Source organism: Sebastes fasciatus, chromosome 21 (genome assembly GCF_043250625.1).
Source record: "Sebastes fasciatus isolate fSebFas1 chromosome 21, fSebFas1.pri, whole genome shotgun sequence".
In the NCBI taxonomy this organism is placed as follows: Eukaryota; Metazoa; Chordata; class Actinopteri; order Perciformes; family Sebastidae; genus Sebastes; species Sebastes fasciatus.
In genome coordinates this window covers 19,671,577-19,689,333 of record NC_133815.1, presented here as the reverse complement: position 1 = coordinate 19,689,333, position 17,757 = coordinate 19,671,577, and the positions used below count along the sequence as shown (strand labels likewise).

The window sequence follows — 17,757 nt, the reverse complement described above, 5'->3', positions numbered from 1 at the left end:
AATCATATAAACTTTGTGGTAGCCTGTAGGTTATTCCTTTTTCATATAAATTCCAACCTTGATCATGAAGTGATATTTTTCACCGGTTGTCCACGTTAGGTCAGATAATCCTTTATTATATGTAAAATGTAGCAACAGAAGGACCTGCGGTATCTCTCTTTCACACACCACAGGTGAAGCAGTCTGTCACTGAAAGATATATTTAAAAACGCATGAGAGGAAGTAGAGCCTTTTGTAGTCCATCTTCGGAACATTGTAGTTTTACCACGGCAGAGTAACGTCAATAACATCCGCCGCCGTCGCATCATAATTACGGAGCTTATAGTGAGCTTATTGGCTTTTCCTAAGTTCTTCTGAATTTCTCCTTCACATTTTTCCTTGACCTCATGACATTTTCCCGTCATATTTTTTACTTTTGGACCGCAGCCAGACAGTTTCCAGCAGCCTACAAATTCATAGGAAGTCACAGAAATAATGACATCCCGTTAGATCCCAGGATACACGATGACATGCACAGCCTGGGATTCAAGCACAACAGACCACCGGTTTATCTGCTTTTTTTCTGATTAGCCAAAATCTCAGCACTCAAAATGCTGGCAAGCATATGTGTTACCATGGTTACCCAATGATATGCGTAAATATCCACATCGTTTATGTTTATCGATTATGAGATCGCCTCCTGAACAGTTCACAACCATCAGATGGATTTAATAGTAGGTTAGTTTTTTGAATTCATGATAAAATCACTTTATTCACTATAATGAAATCCAGTGGTTGGTTCGTTGGTTGGTCCGTTTTTTCTTTGAGAACACAAATAAACCGCCCCAGTGTCTGCTGGGAAGGTCTCGGCCCGGTTGTTTGGTCCACAAGGGTATTTGATTGACAACTTTCACACCAGCCCAAATGGGCAAACGCAGCAGAGTTAGTATTAAGGCGTGAAAGCCAATTCAATCAGCACAGATCTCACCTTTTATGTTTGAGAGCTCAAAGCCTTTATGGTGTCTAATATGCTGACAGGATCAAAAAAAGACTTAGCAAAGTCAGTGTGTTTGTCTAACTACTTATTTCAGCTCAATAATTAAACAGAGAGTAGATCTGTATGACAGCTCTTTTTGAATAAATCTGTATCCCAAACCTGTACTGACAGAAATATTATTCATGAAAACTGCAATCAAGAAGTCAGTGGAGAGTCGGTGTTACATAATAAAGGTTTATTTTAATACAAAATAATTTTACAACCAAACTTAAAATGCAATGTATTTGCAAATTGTACAAACTATATATAAAAAATACCATTGTAAACTTTGCATTTTTCCAGCAGTTACGGATATTAGAAATAATGTTAACTTTAAAAAGATTATGAATTGATGTTGGAATATATTACAAATAAAGATAGACACTATAATGCAAACAAGAGTGTTTTCATGAAGTGTTCCTAACCTCCATAATCTTAAATAATAAAATGAATAACATTACTCAAGTCGAAATGCTAAAGGCGACCAATCATGTCACCATCTGCAAAATCAGCCATTCCCACAGCGTGGGCCGCTTCTGCAATGAAGATGATTACTGATGACACCTTTCCTGGTAGGTGTCAGTACTCAGAAATGACAGATCATAGATATGATGAGATACCGGTGATACGGTGCTGTACCTTTCAGCCTCAGTCACAACATTCAATGTGAGACTGTACTCAGCAGAAAAACTGGAAATTTCTCAGCAGCAGAAGCGGAAGTAGCGTGACATTGACATAGTGCTGCAAATAGTCTTAGGTAGGAGGGAGGGCGTGGGTGGTTGGGTGCAAAACGTGTGACTTTGATGCTTTAGTCCCATCTCCTACCAACAGTCAGGGTTTACCCAACCTTACCAGTCAGCGTGTGGCTTTAGGCTAGTAAATCACTTGGTTAAAGGGGCTCTCAAGTGATTTTGTATTGTAATTCCATAAAGTTGGAGAACTCCCAACAGGCAGATTTAAAGTAGAATGGTCAAAATTTAAACAGCAGAGGCCGAGATATCCTTACTTTTAGTCTTCTAGTATGGGTCAATCTCCAAAAATGCTGGATCCTACATTTCCCATAATGCATCTAATAGTACATCTAAAACAGCGTCTTTCATCCGATCCTTTTTGCCTCCTGAATACTTTAAAAACCATTTTAAAAAATCCACTGACTTCCAGACGAGGGAACTGAAAATGCTAACTAGTTTTAGGTTTCATTCCTGTTGCACTCTATAACTGTAGACTTTTATTTTTTCGTGAAAACACTTTTTCACAAATTCAAATAACATAATGGCTGCAAGCGAAAGGCATAATTTGACAACATCAAAGTTTTGTGATATCTTCATACAGTAAAATCATATTTTCATCAAAACAAAAAAAAGCACTGCAAAAATAAGCAATAGTAATAAACAGCACACACTAAAATCATAACTCTTCCAGCAGGACTGTTGGATTGGTGCACACCTGAATTCTTTCTAGTTTTTTAGGACTCCAATAACTTCATACACCACGGCTCGCTACTCTTAACAGCAGTGATACTTTGAAAACCTTGCCAAGCTTAATTTGACAAGTCCAAATTTACAGTTTGAGAGCAACAAACAGCCTGGAGAAACATTGTGGAGACGAACCCCAGAGAGAGGGTGCTAACCTGCTTGTTACTCTACAAGGCATTTGGAAGGGTTCCAAGTATTTGCCATGTCTGTCTTATCGGTCCTAACCATACATGGGATGTTAAGACTCTCTTCTTGGGAAATTGGGACAAGAGCAATTTCCCATAAAACAACCAATTTGCTGCTTTTTGTAAATGGTGATGAAAAACAGTCTGCTGAATGTACTGTAGATAAAAAAAAGTATCTATTCATATCTTGTTTTGCTCCTTGCAAACACATAGTTTCCCTGCTTATTCCTGTAGCTGAATGCTGAATTGTTGTTAAATCTAGATGTTTGGCTCCATAGACCTGTTCTCTCTGATGTGGCTGAACACACCGCTTATCTGAATTCCTTTTGCAGAGTAATTTGATTTTAAGTGGACCATAGTTGCAATTATCCCACCAGCTTGGAAATGTTAACATAATAATGCTGACGCATGCTCTGCAGGAGTTGAGTCATTTAAAAGCATTGACGGATAATTGCAAAAATGAAACCATCTAGTCACCTTGTGGGCCTACTTCTGTATAACTTCCCAGCAATAAACATGGTCAGACAAACAGTTGGTCCGACAAAAAAAAAAAGCACACTGAAACAATGAGGGAAAGCAGCTGAGCTAAGAAACTTTTTGGAACGTGGAACTGTACAACCATCCAGGCAGCCAATCATATGCTGGCACACTGCACAGATCTACAGCAACAGAGCACAGGCCTAAGACAAGTCTTCAATAGGGGTTGTTATCGGGTGACGTACTGTAAGGGCTGTGTCCCAAATCACTCCCTTGTTCACTAAGGCCCCGTCTACACATTAACGGATATTTATCTCTACGTTTTGGCAGAAAAACTGAGTTTTGGGTCACAAAAATAGATATTTTTGAAAACTGCCTTCTAAGGTGCAGACTTTTAAAAACTCTGATTACTTTGTATCAGTGTGGACGTGTAAAATGAAAGCTTGTTCTTTCGGGAAACAATGACGTCCACTCCCTCATTTTGCGCATGCCCAATGCTTTGTGTAATGCAATATCACAGATGCCATCTACTTGCGTTTTTACATTTTGTTTGCACTGCTCGTACTAATTACTACTTTAAATTTGAAACAGTCAGTTACAGTCACTGGAGGCCAAAGCAGGAACACCCGTGACTGTTGAAATGGAAGCGTATTAATAATTGACTTTACCTACGTCAATGTAAGATAAACGTAGGAGGAAATTCTAAATAAAGCCCTGTCAATAATGTCTGCATACGTCTGCAGCTGAGGTGAATAAAGACCACTCTTTTGAGAATTCACCGTAATCCACACACACAAAACAGCAATGCAAAATAAGTCTATATAATATTTGCGAACAAGAAAACAAAATATGATCGGTTAAAAATAGACAGACAGTGACAGGATTCTTACAACCTGGTGTGCCACAGTGATGGATTAGCACAACCTCCTGGTGCGCCGTACACAATAGAATATGTTTTTCCACCAGAAGGGATTACATGTGGGATGCACTAGAAGCAGGCTGACAGTGAAATAATGCACTGCAGACTAACATTGTTGTGGTTTGGAGTGATTTCAACTCAAGTTTTTCTCACTTTTTTTTTTTTTTTTGGTTCTTATCTTTGACCAAACTGCCTAACCTAACCATTTAGTTACATTTCAATAGACAATCATGTGTGGAAAATGGTGTGTCCTGTTCTTTCATTGTGGCATATCCCCGTTCATTGTCAAGGAGCGGACTGTGCTTTTCACATCATTTGTAGACGTAATCATTTCTCTCAGGCAGATCTGCACTGAAGGCAGGAATAATCTCACTGGTTGATATGAAGCTCATTTTGGTGAAGCCGAGGGAGCCGTAGCTTTCAAACGCAGCATGAGTGCAAATTCTTATCCACTTCTGTTAATAATATGCAGTTTTTAAGATGGACTCGTAGTCTGGAATAAATTAATTATTAATTAAAGGAGACTTAGTCTGCTTGAGTTTTGCTCTCAGTTAGAGATCTCATATCTTTTTTTGCCACATTAGCTCACACAGGAAAGCCGAAGGCCGTATTGGGTTTTTTAAAATGCATAAAGACCTCTTCTTTTGATTTTGTTCATTTATATTTGATACATTTTGTTGAGGAGATTTGTCTGTTTTTCTGTGTATGCGTGTTGCGTTTAAATGTGATGGGACTGTGGGTGATGTTAGCCTGTAAGCATCCTGTCTTGTTAGCAAAGCCTTCAGTAACATTGACTTAAACACAAAGAGTAACTCGGGTAAAAGAGGAGGTAGCTATTATTAATGCTATTTCAAATCCTAGTTTTCTCGCTATTTACAGTTACAACCATTGGTGCTCAACCTCACTATCTAAACCTGCTACTGAAACTTTACAAGTTTAAAGGGGACATATCATGCTCATTGTCAGGTTCATATCTGTATTTGGGGTTTCTACTAGAACATGTTTACATGCTTTTATGTTCCAAAAACACATTATTTTTCTCATACCGTCTATCTGAATATACCTATTTTCACTCTGTGTCTCAAACGCTCTGTTTTAGCTCCTGTCTCTTTAAGACCCCCTCCTGAAAAAGCCCAGTCTGCTCCGATTGGTTTGTGGAAAAGAAAAAGGTGCACCTTCGCAAAGGTAGTTCTCAAGCTCCCAGGAAGATCGCCGGGCTTTGACGCAAATTTTCGTAGTGGCCAAAAAGGTGGAATTACAATTTCAGGATCCGTCATGTGATGCCATTGGGCCCAAAAAGACTTTTCCACATAGACTTACATTGGGAAAGAGACGTCTGTAAATCAGTGGATATTTTTTTCTTAAGTAAATAAACTTCAATTCAAATTAAAATAAAATTAGCAATTAACAATTATCTCTTATTTAACGCTTCATTAAATATATTAATTCATATAGAGCAGATCCAGACCATACTGTATAAATTAGAGACCCACATAAGATCCCCCATGAGCACTTGGTGCGACAGTGGTAACCCTATAACGGATAGAAACTTGGGAAGAACCAGGCTCCTCCATCTGCCTCAACCCAATACTTACCAGTAAAAACACTTGAATAGCCCTTATTAAAATCATTAGGTCCTAAAACTTGTAAAATGCACTAATAGCCGAGTTATTTCCCCTCCACCATTCATGTGAATGAACCCCAGTTCAAGGGCTGAGAGGCGGGGTTAAAGGAAATTCTACTGCGCCTGCTCTATGGGCCCAATGGATGCAGAAGATCGCTGGAAGATCCGATTACTAGGAATAAACGGAAGCCCGCTGCCAACGCTGTATCCAGTACTCTTTATACATCTATGGGCGGGATATTCTAGCCTGCATTTGAAATAGAAAGGGTAGTCAAATCTGAACAGCTTGTTGAATCACATGTTTTCTGATCTAGGCAGCCCACAAATACCTGACTGGGTTGTCCTATTTCACAGTTTGTGGGTTGGTAGGTACTCCAGATACCCAAATGGATGTACACAGGCACTAAAATTTTTTTTTTCTGATATGTCCCCTTTAATGTGTAAAGTAGCCATGTTTGTCTGGTATCTCAATAAGCTAGATTGCTATCCTGCTGCCCATCTTTGATCATGAATTCCATGATCATTAATCAATGCCCTGTCTGTTTTACTCTAACTCAACTAACAAGGTTATTTCTGCCTCCAGTTCAGCTGTTCTCCACACACACTTTGTCATAAAGGAGCCAACAGCCACACACACACACACACACATTTCTGTAAATCAGTGATACAGTAAATTCCTCGAAACACGTGGGTGTGTTGCAATAGCAGCCTTTCCCACGCTGCTATGTCGTCAGACGTTGGGTCCTTTGCTGTAATGTTCCCTGAGGTTGTAGGTCTGATAACACATGGACGCATCGCAAACCCCTGGAAGCCCTGGGTTGCCCCGTTTACCAGGATCTCCTGGTGGTCCTGGTTTTCCAGGAATTCCCTCGTTTCCTGGATGGCCGATTCCATCGAAGCCACGAGGTCCCTGAATCCCTGCAGTGATAAAGATAAACAACATAAAAATTGCAAGCAATGATGACAGGACCTCGGCCCTTGTGCATGTTGGGGGTATTGGCGGGACACTGGTTGACTGTTTATGTTCTTGACCGTCGGGCACTGCGTACATAAGTTAGATGTTATTTCCTAGGTGGAGTGCGTGGCACTGGCTGATTATCTGTTGTCAGTAGGTGGCACTATGACTATAACTTAATATGGACGTGTAAATGTCTTCAGGCCTGGACTCTTATCCAGAATTGGAAATTTGGGGCAGATTGGACAATGTAAAGTCCAGCTACCTGCAAATTGCCTGCACGGCCACGGCAACGCCTTTCCACGTAAACCCAAAAGCTTCGCAATTTACCAATGTGAAGGTCTTGAGATTCTGCTGACAAAATTTGAGATTGATCTGTTAAATCCTCTAGCAGGAGTTTCGAAAAGTTCAATACCTGTAGAGTGCCTAAAATGGCGTATTGTCACATGACCTATGACATCATTATTCAAGGAATCGGCTATTCCTTTTCAATTTAATTAGCCGGAGGGTTATACCAACCACTTCTGAAACAAATCCGATAAAACCTCTAGGAGGAGTTTGAAAAAGTTTGCATAAAATACATGAAAAACACACGATACTCAAAATGGCCGACTTCTGCTTCGGTGGAACTAATGAAAGCCAATGGGAAATATGTCCGAAATGATGAGCGCAATGTGGGTACCAAATTTCGTGAATATCGGAGCAACTTCTATTTCCCAACTAAGGCCTTCCACTTATTAGGGGGCGTTATGGAACCCACTAAACATGCATGACCTCAATGGCTGTATATTCTCACAATGTTCACAGGTTTTGATGTATGCGCCAAGTTTTGTGAGTGTTCCGAGTATACCAAGGGCGTTAAAAATGCGTTCCAAAGGCTAAAAGTAATTAGGGGACGCTATAGAGCCGACGTGCCACACCTAAGTCCTATTGCGACATCAAATAAAAAAAATCACCAGTCTGAACATGGGTGCAGAGTTTCATGAGTTTTTGTGCATTCTAAAGTCCTCAAACATGAGTTCGTAAAATGAAAATGAACGCATGAAATCCAACATGGCTGACTTCCTATCGGGTGAAAGAATTTGAAAAAAATTTTACATGTTCTTGAACATGACAGCAATGATCCCACCAAATTTTATGAACATCGAAGGAACTTTATCCCAACCTGGTGTGCGTTTGGGGGTGCTATGGAGCTTGCTGGCCACACCCAAGCCTAATCATTGCAGAATTTTGCAATTTTCACCAGTTCTGAAGCGTATGCCAATTTTTGTGAGTTTTCGAGCATCCCAACCCGTCAAAAATGGGAGGTTCTTTGCACTTTCAGTGCCAGGCACCGTTAGCCCCCTGCCACTTTCGTGCTCTGGGCCCTAATCAGAAAATAAGGTCAAACACAGCTGTTCCTGGTATTTCTGCCTCATTTATGGCAAGAAAGTTCCATTAGATTTGCTCATCTTCTAGCTGAACTAAAAATAGCACACGCTGGATCATAAATTACAGCTACTCATGAATTAATAAGCTATTATAGCTTCCAGAGAAATACGCCGCTCACTGTCTGTAACTCGCCCTCGCGTCTGCCTCACCCCACCTACCGAGCTGTCACTAAAAGTACTCATTGAAAATTAAGCACAAACATAGTCCACCCACATATTTATTAAAAATGTAACACTACAAAAAGCCTTCTGAAAGGCCAGATGTCAGAAATAGTTTAATGGGTGAAGACATTTCAGAAAATAGGGTACAGTAGATGGGCTTGTTACATACCTGACTGTCCAGGTGGTCCTGGAGGTCCACGGTAACCTTCTCCTTTGCTGCCTTTGAGCCCTCTTAGTCCCACGTCACCTGGGGACATAATATGTCTGCTTTAAAAAATAGCATTAGTGCTTCTATAAATGAGCTGTCAGATTGAGAGCTGCAGGAACTTAATGGCTATGTTCCCTCGAAAGCAGCTGTGTCCAGTCCTGTGCTGTGGAGGCTACAGGCTTTCATTACAAGGTAACACTACAGCCATTTATCTCACTAATTCTGGACTTTCTTTTTTTTACAACCTGGATTTATTGAACCAAATTATCTAAAGCACTTATTTGAAGTTTTGGGTACATTTACGTCCATTACGGACACACAGCAGCTTCAGTGCAGAGTCCATATGGCACAACACGAACCATTAGACAGGATTTTAACAGGTTTAGTTTAACGTCGTCATCCAAAATCATTTACATGAAACTTCGGTTTCGGGAGTCTTTGCTGAAGATTTAACAAGTGTGAAACCACAGATGGCACAAGAGTCTACAGCCAAGCTACATTAGCCTACATTAGCAGGCCTGAGAGGCTGTACCTGGGCACAGCGGTGCTTTGAGCTAGATATGACAAAGCTATTATGTTGATGTTTAGCAGGTATAATGTTTACCATGTTCACCATCTTAATTTAGCATCATAGATCATCACAGCGTATTTTTGTAGGCTAATCTGGAAGTTAGCATAGCACGGGTTCCCTCGACAAAAAAGCAAATTGGATTGTTCCATTGAGTTTTGGATTTTTACAGAAAATAAGCTCTGTGGCATACAAACTTTTTATAATACTTACATGTTTTGTTCAGCAAGATAATCTCCACAAATGAACACCACTTTTATGATTTCTGAAGTGTGAATGCAATCGCCAGAAGTAAAAAATAGTCGGCGTGATGACATTTAATGCCACCAACAACCTCTATAGTCTCATTCAAAGCACTTGTTAGCAACCGCCTTTTCAAAGACGTAAAAACTTCAAAATTCCCGAGTGGGCTATTTACTCAACCCTAACCCCAACGTTATACGTGGTAACAGTGTGAACGGTAGTGTTAACACATGAATTGTCGCCCTTTGAATGCAGCTTTGCAGTTAGTTCGAGTCCTCCTGACTGCGCTCTTTGATGATGCGCGGTTCAGTCGCACCCACCGGTCCGTTATGAGAGCCAATCCGCCGCCCAACATGTAAAAATATGCGTTAATCGACCTCCCGAACCCGACCTGCAAACCGCAAACTTTATGCATTATAGTAGCACAATTATCAGGACTGAGGACTGAGACAAGTACGACAGAGACAGACTGAGCTACTTTACTTTTGGCAAAGTATTTTTTCTTTTAACTTCATTTTAGTCTCGTCTTTTTTTCGTCAGTGATAGTGCATGTTTGATATCGTCACAGTTAGTGTTTAATGACGGTGCCGTCTTGTCATCGTCTCGTCTTAGTCATGGCAAAAAAGGTTGTTGACATTCATATTTCGTCATAGGCTTCGTTAACGACGTAACAACGTAACACTGTTACTATGAGGTATTTTATGTCGTAGAACAAAACGTTAAAATCTCTTCAGCTTGTGTTAACCACAGGCCTCATTTCAGGCAAAAAAAAACATTGACTTCCAGACGAGGGAACCAGAAGGGAACTCATTTCTGGGTTTTAGGACTCAATCCTGCAGCACTCTATAGAAGCTGGAAAAATGCTGGATCCTCCACTTCCCACAATCCAACTAGATAGTGCCTTTCATTAATCCCCACCTGGATGGAGGAGGTCAGGAGGAGCTAAATTGTCTACCTCTTTTATACTCCATGCCTCCAATTTGAGACGCAGGCTTTCTGATAAAACTCACTTCTCCATGTCCAGCTTTCAGTCTTTTTTCCCTCAGTGTTTTCAGTCTGATACCTCTAAAGCTGCTGACCTAACCAGTGGAAATGCTCCGCAGCAGTGGAGTGGTACAGTTTGGCATCTTTCACAGCTGATTAGCCACTCCCCCGTCTTAAAGCGGTGATAAATCAGAGACAGCTCATTGAGATGGGTTCGCATTCAGTATTTGTTGTCTTTTGCTCTGCTGACTTTCACTGATGTTCCCTTGTTTAATGATCTTGTTTTATGGGGTACAGTGAACATCAGTACATCCAATTTGTTAGTCGTTGACACTGTTTTGATTTTAATCGTTGATGAAAGCAACAGTAAATTCTGTCCCAGCTCTTGTTCATGAAGTTGTGTTGTTTATCGTCTTGTTTAAAGAGACAGACAGCGGATCAGACGCCACTGGAGCGTTGAACACAGATAACATAACCCTGTTGAGTATTCCCTTTTAAAAAAGTATATCACCTTTGAGGCCTGCAGGACCCGGCCTCCCAGAAGGTCCTGGGTAACCGGGAGCGCCACTTCTGCCAGGGTAGCCTGGAGTTCCCATGGAGCCTTTGGGTCCTGGGCCTCCTGGCTCGCCCCGGGATCCCTTCACACTCTCGCAGGGTTCACACCTAGCTGGGTGGGCCAGGGACTGGAGCAGCGCTGGGAGTTGATCTGCAGGGCATAGCCAGAAGGTGCTGAGTTATCCATCAGTATATTAAATATTATGTCAAAACTGCTTTCCTAATAGTCTGACCACATTATACTGTACGCCTAACCACATAGAAAACCATATATGTTCTAGGTTATCCTAGAAATGTGTCATCCTTGACATTCTCAGTTGGGTAAAGATTCTCAGGACCGTTGGGTGCCATGACATTGGAATCGGTAGCCAATCAGGAGCCTGTTTGCTGCAGAGATATTGGGTGCTTTCCAGTCAGCTAATTATGCTCCCTCCCATCCTCGCTCCTCAGGCCCATGACCCTGAAATCGAACAAGGTCAACCATCACGGAGGATGTTCCAATTAGAGCTACGACCATAAATTGGCCAATATATATGAACCGCTAGTCGTAGCACCACTGCAAATTGGGCCTCATATCCGTGTAAAATGTGTATAATGTGTATAATCAGAACGAAAATTAATTTTTGCAACTTTGCATGCTTTTTTCTTCTTCAGACAAAGGACTTTATTTTACTTTATCGAGTTCATCTCTGCTCGTTTAATGAAAGTGAGGGAGTTCAAATATTTGCTATCCACGGCAGCATATAGTCTCAGCTATTATCAGTCTTATAATATACATCCACATCCACAAAGCAATTATAGATTGTGATTGCCTATTAGTGTTATTCAGTCACAGTCAGGCAACAGATCTAATCAGTTCTGGAGCAACAGACATAATCTATGTAAGTAGGTTCTTTAAATTTGCATTTATCAAAATATTGTATTTATAATACTAATGGAAATAAATGACTCTGTGTAATATGAAAGAGGTTGCTTGTAGTGACAGTTCAACAAAGTTAGCAAACAACTAGTGAGCATGGTGGAGCATTTAGCAGCTAAAGGGCCAGAAATCTCCCTCAGGAGTTGGTGGAGACCAAACCAGAACTAGATGGCCAAAAACATGACTCCAAATGAATGCTAATGTTCCTCTGTGGAAGCTGAATACATAGGCAAATACTGTATATCTATATCAAGTTTATAAGTTGATGTCAGTGTTAAAGCTTTATCCACTGCTATCTAAGTGGCCAAAACAAAACAAAAAAATCTGTGAATGCAGGTTTAAAACATACTAGTTATTTTGATCTATTTATATTTGGTAACTTTAAGACTGAAAGCTATCTTTAAAAAAAAACAATAGAGTGAGCAAGAATGACCCATTTAGTAGACTAGTGCAGTGCGCGTTCTTGGCGTGGCAGTTCGGAGCGCGTGCCCTTTCGGGTCCCAGTATTGCTGTTTGTGGCATTGTCGAAATCGCACGTTGACTCCAGGGAAGTAAAGAAGATTTTGGTTGTAACATTAGTATATCTTCACCTGATGCGCCAGATGGTATATTTAGACAGAACCATCTGAGAAGCCGTCATTGGAAACTGCTTGGAAAAGGGCAAGCACATTCAAAAAAATACTTGGCAGGTGATTAGATGAGCCATCTGTCAATCAAACTCTTGCCGAAGCCATTCAGGAGAGGAGTGAGAACACCTTTTCCATCGAGAAAAGCCTTCAGTGCCGTTCTTTGTTCTTCTTTCAATGAAGAAATACTCTCCAGTTCTGATAGAACTGATGCCATTATGGCATCTACGCTAACCTCTTCACGAGCCGCCATTGTTGTTCAGAACAAATAGTCGCCTCTCTGTGTCATCACACACACTTAGGCCACGACCCTAGCTGCCTGTAAAGTATATTAAGCATACAGCAGTGTAAAGGACCGCTGTAGACGACATGCTGGACTCAGTCCGCAGAACCCTGAAGCCCTGCCCCAGTTAGTGCACAGAGCGCTATCGCTTCTCAAAGTTTATTAATATTGAATGTGTCGCGAGTCCAAATTGCACCAACTTCAACACTGCACGTCCTTGGGTCCCTAGCAATACACCCGCCAAGTGTGAAGTAGATCGGATGAACGGTTCTCAAGATATGCTGAAGACACACACACACACACACACACACACACACCACACACACACACACACACACACATACAGAGATTCTTTGCTTTCTAGTTAGATGTGATTCCTCCATCCTCTTGCATCATTGTGGGGAGGAGAGGGAGAGGTGAGGGATGTGAGAAAGCATGTAAAAATTGAAAGCACCCATAGTTTTGCTTGATTTGCTTTGGGATGAGGCTAAAAACTGCAAATACTGTGGAATGTACCCACTTAATGACTGATCATTTACATTCACCTTCTTGTCAATAAAGGTAAATACCTGAAAATAGCCATTATATGTTGGGTTATTTAACATTATGCCACTCTTTACAGAGAGAAAAATCACTTAAATAGTTAGATACCAGCACTAGATACCCAGATTTAACCCTAGTTTGTTATAATTAGTGTAAATTGATCAAAGGAATTCTGTGAAATGTGCGACTCTACATCTGAGACAGCTGTTAGGAGCATTTGGTGTGTGCTGGGAGGGAGTTACAGACCCGGGCTTTCTGGTTCTCGGCAAAGTGACATAAAAGCAAACAGATACTTACTACGCAGAACATCAGTGCAGAGCTTTAGAAGATGCTCATCTGAGGGAGGCTTGCCCTGCAACACACAATTACACTTTGATTCAGCCGAATCCACTGTGGGACTGGGAAAACAGGCTCAACCTGTGATTGAGTGTGCTTGCAGATTTACAGGATCTTCTCCAACGCTCCATTCTCTGTCTTCACTTAGCCCACACACACTGACAGCAACGCTCCCATTACTCTCAAACATAACTCCCCCAATCCAGGCAGGAAATCACTGACTGTGTCTTTCAGCCTATTAGTCTTTTCTTTTTTTTTTCTCTATCCACTCAGAGGAGATGAAGAGGAGATGAAGAGGAGATGAAGAGGAGATGAAGAGGAGGTTCACTCACAGGTTTCCCAGGATATCCTGGTTGTCCTGGTTGGCCCGGTAACCCGTCCTGACCGGTAAATCCCCTGGGACCGACAGCACCCATGTGGCCCATGTGGCCCATGTCCCCTTTCTTTCCATCAGGCCCCCTGTGGCCTACGTCACCTGACACCCCTGTCTGAAGAAGCAGGAGTGAGGACAGAAAACGTAGGTTACAAAAGAAAAAAGGTGAGGCCTATTTACATTAAATTACATTAGGTTACATTAAAAAAAATCATTGTTCAAGACAAGCACATCTACTGCGTAGTATTTCCTCACTGTATGGAACCTGTCAGAGTTAGATAATATTTGAGACTCTGTCCTCTCCAGAAAAAAAATAATCGTCATTGTCCTAATCAAACTTAAATGATAGGACTTTTACATGAATCATCACCTTGTGACGATACTGAGCTAATACGTGAGATTGGCTTAGCCTCAGTCTGTTAGCACAGTACCTGTATGTAGCTAAATGCATATTTAAGACTCATTCTACAGGGGTCTCGTTTTAAAACGAGTCAGCTGGAAACTCTAAAAGACAATGGTTGTGAAGGTAACCCACAAATTGTGAAATTGTGCAAAAACTCTTGCAGACTTGCTGCCCGATGACCTATCCTAACCGTAACCATTCGAGGTCAATGCCTAACCTTAATCATTCTAGGTCAAAGCCTAACCATAACCGTTAGAGGTCAATGCATAACCTTAACCATTCAAGGTCAGTGCCTAACCTTAATCATTCAGGGTCAATGTCTCACCATAATCATTCGAGGTCAATGCCTAACCTCAACCATTCGAGGTCAATGCCTAAACTTACACATTCGAGGTCAATGCCTAACCATAGGCTACCCATCTTGCAAGAGTTCCCTTAAATTGTGGGTTACCTTCTAGACATGACAAAAGACAACAGCATGGAGCTAAGCTATCTTAATTAGCTTGATACAGCTGATAAAATCTGCCAGCGACAGCTGGCAAAAATCTACGGTCTCCAGCTACAACTGAGAAGTTGCCTTTCTATACCTCTATCTGAAAACAAGCACCCATTGTTTAAAAAAATGACGTGCGAGAATGGAAAGCTTGACAGACGTAACAAAACAGTAACTAAGGGGGTTGGGATTAGCAGGTAATCAATTATACCAATTAAATCTGCACATCATTCCAAAGTTTTGTACTCTTTCACAGTTTTTTTTGTTAGTGATCAAAAGCATGCTAATACAGTATGGACTTGTATCAAATGATATCCTACAAATAGTACAGCACTTGCACAACTGAAGGAGACTATATCTCCATAAATTGTGATTCTGCAGACAGTAAAGTGTTTGATATTTCAGATGTGTGCGCCTTTAGAAAAGAGGGCTTTTGTGATGTATATTTTTGCCCGGGGGGCCAGATTTCCCCAGGCCTGGAGGTATTGGCTCTGTAAGTCTTCTATAGCAGCCGTGCAGGCTTGACAGGGCTTCTCACTGCGGCGCAGAATAAGACAGAATGGATTATATCTAATACCGCAAAGTCTAATTCGACAAACCTCTCCTTTCCTTCCCATGGGTCCCACTTCGCCCTGACGGAAGAAAGAAAAGAGAGCGGGAAGGGTAGGGAGGGAAAGAGAAGAGGGGGAAATAGAGAGAGACAGTTAGAAACTTCATCTTACATATCAAAGGCTGAGTTAGTATGTCAGAGGAGCTATGCTCGCTGTTCTGCATTGCTAATGCAGAACCGCTCTCTTTTCTGTCAAAACCGCTGGCTGACAAAACATTTTAGATTGGTTATTGTAATGCATTCTCTCAAGCTTTTTTTTTATTATTGCTAAAAACGGCTCTGGGTATGTTCTGCTTCCCTTAAAATGCTTCCTCTTTTTTCAATTCAGCCGTTCTCCTTTCTTGGGAAGTGATTTCAGCCATCCTAGTGCTGCAGGAAACAAATAAACCAGCGTTCCCTCAGTCTGCTTCGAGGAAGTTTTGTCCAGGGAGACACATGAGTATCATCAGGAGTGCTTTTTTTAAAGCATTCAGAAATGCTGCTCTGCCCAGCTAGCATGCTTGAAGGCCCCATTCACACAAATAGACTCAAAACACTAGAGATGCAACAGGATGCCATTCATTGTGAATTGAAAACACGATGCCACCACCCACCACTACTCAGAGAAACTCAAAAGAAGTAACATAGAGAAGTTGAGAATGGCTCAACTTTATGCAAATGTCCTCTGATGCACAGGAGCAACAACCTGGAGACAACTGAACTGACCGCGGGCATTTTCATTCCCTCGTGAAACTGAAGCACATTTTTTTTCTGCTTCATTCAACTACTTCAAATAACTTCCAACTGGGGCTGTTAATTGATTAAAGTATTTAATCTTGATTAATCGCATGATTGTCCATAGTTAATTGAGATTAATCGCAAATTAATCGCACATTTTTTATCTGTTCAAAATGTACCTTAAAGGGAGATTTGTCAAGTATTTAATAGTCTTATCCACATGGGACAAATATGCGGCTTTATGCAAATGTATGCTTATGATTATTATTGGAAATCAATTTACAACACAAAACAATGACAAATTTACATTGCCATTGCCATTTCATTGCCATTTTCAAAGGGCTCAAGGGACCCCTTTGATAATGGCAAATGTCAGTTTTTCGTTGGTACCAATGGATTCCTTAGGTTCTTAAAACTGAGCCCGCTACAACCTTAAAATCACAAGTTGCGTCAATGCATGAAAGAAATTAGTGGCTTTAAAAACAAATTACCTTTAACTTTAATTAATAAGTTAACTTTGACAGCCCTACTTCAAACCAAAAGAAAAAGCTGATTTTCCTGGAGGCAGCAGCTACCCAGTTCTCTATGATAGAATTTTAATGAGATACCAGGACTTGAATGGCAAAACCGATGCATGGAAGCACCACCATAGTGGCAACTTCACACAAAAACTTGCCCTTTGGAACTCAGTATTTAAATAACATGCTCAACTTAAACATAGCCGCGAGCTAAAAGCTCATGAGAGATGAGGCCGCCTGCCTCTTTGGGTCACATGTAAACACACTGTGAAGTTCAATATCCACACTGATCACCAACAGCAGCAGTGGTAGCCAGTTTAGGGGCCCATGGGTGCCCAGAGGCCTTATATCTCTTTGTGGGCCCAATTCCCACTTGCCTTTAGTTGCTCTGCCTTATTATTTACAAGAACACTTTTACCCTCAGGAACCCTTTTCTGTGTCTACACGGGATGCAGGTCAGTATCATAGACTGTATATAAAGATGGACGACATGACAGCTCCCAAAAGGTGAAGCCAAAACCATAAAGATCGCCCTCTCTGTGTTAGCGGATGGGACATGGGACAAACTAAAACATCAAAGATTTTCCCAAAGATGGTTTCTGTTATTTTAGGTTATTCTTATCACATTGATGTATGTTCAAGTGTTAATTTTGCTGATAAGTTTGGTTTTAATTAGTTATTTGATGCTATAAAAAAAAGGGGTGAGACGTCATGATTGACAGCTGTGATTCCCTCTTGCTAACAAGCTGCGACCATGCTTGGCTCGATTGATCAGGCGGGTGTGGGGCAGGATCCCCATACCACGGCTACACTGCCCGATCATTACTGCGCACTCTGTTTCCAAATGACGTAAAAATCTAAAGATGGCAGCTCCTGTATCCGGGATATTTTGGCTTCACTTCTGTACGGTGGGAGGAAGTGGAGACGCGTTGCCCATCTATATATACAGTCTATCGTCCGTATGTATGTGATCAGCTGAAATCTAGCTGTTTTCAGGCTATTAAATAGACGTTTTCAGTCGCTATAAGCACCATAGATGTGGTTCAATAGGGGCCTACTACACCTATTAGTAGGTTTTATCATCCATTCAAATGGTAGATCAGCGAAGGAAGGTATAAAAGAAGATGACAGTGACC

At 41.2% G+C, this 17,757-nt stretch overlaps 1 protein-coding gene across 1 annotated transcript in view; it reads right to left on the bottom strand.

The window, feature by feature from the left end:
- Positions 1-1,202: 1,202 nt before the first annotated feature.
- Positions 1,203-17,757, bottom strand: part of LOC141759771 (uncharacterized) — a 66,881-nt gene continuing 50,326 nt past the window's right edge. The window contains exons 26-31 of the mRNA XM_074622102.1: positions 15,376-15,408; positions 13,840-13,995; positions 13,469-13,523; positions 10,757-10,951; positions 8,412-8,489; positions 1,203-6,613 (exon numbers count right to left, since the gene is read on the bottom strand). Coding sequence (XP_074478203.1) covers positions 6,426-6,613; positions 8,412-8,489; positions 10,757-10,951; positions 13,469-13,523; positions 13,840-13,995; positions 15,376-15,408 — 705 coding nt within the window. The 3' untranslated portion in view covers positions 1,203-6,425. The remainder of the gene's footprint in view (positions 6,614-8,411; positions 8,490-10,756; positions 10,952-13,468; positions 13,524-13,839; positions 13,996-15,375; positions 15,409-17,757) is intronic.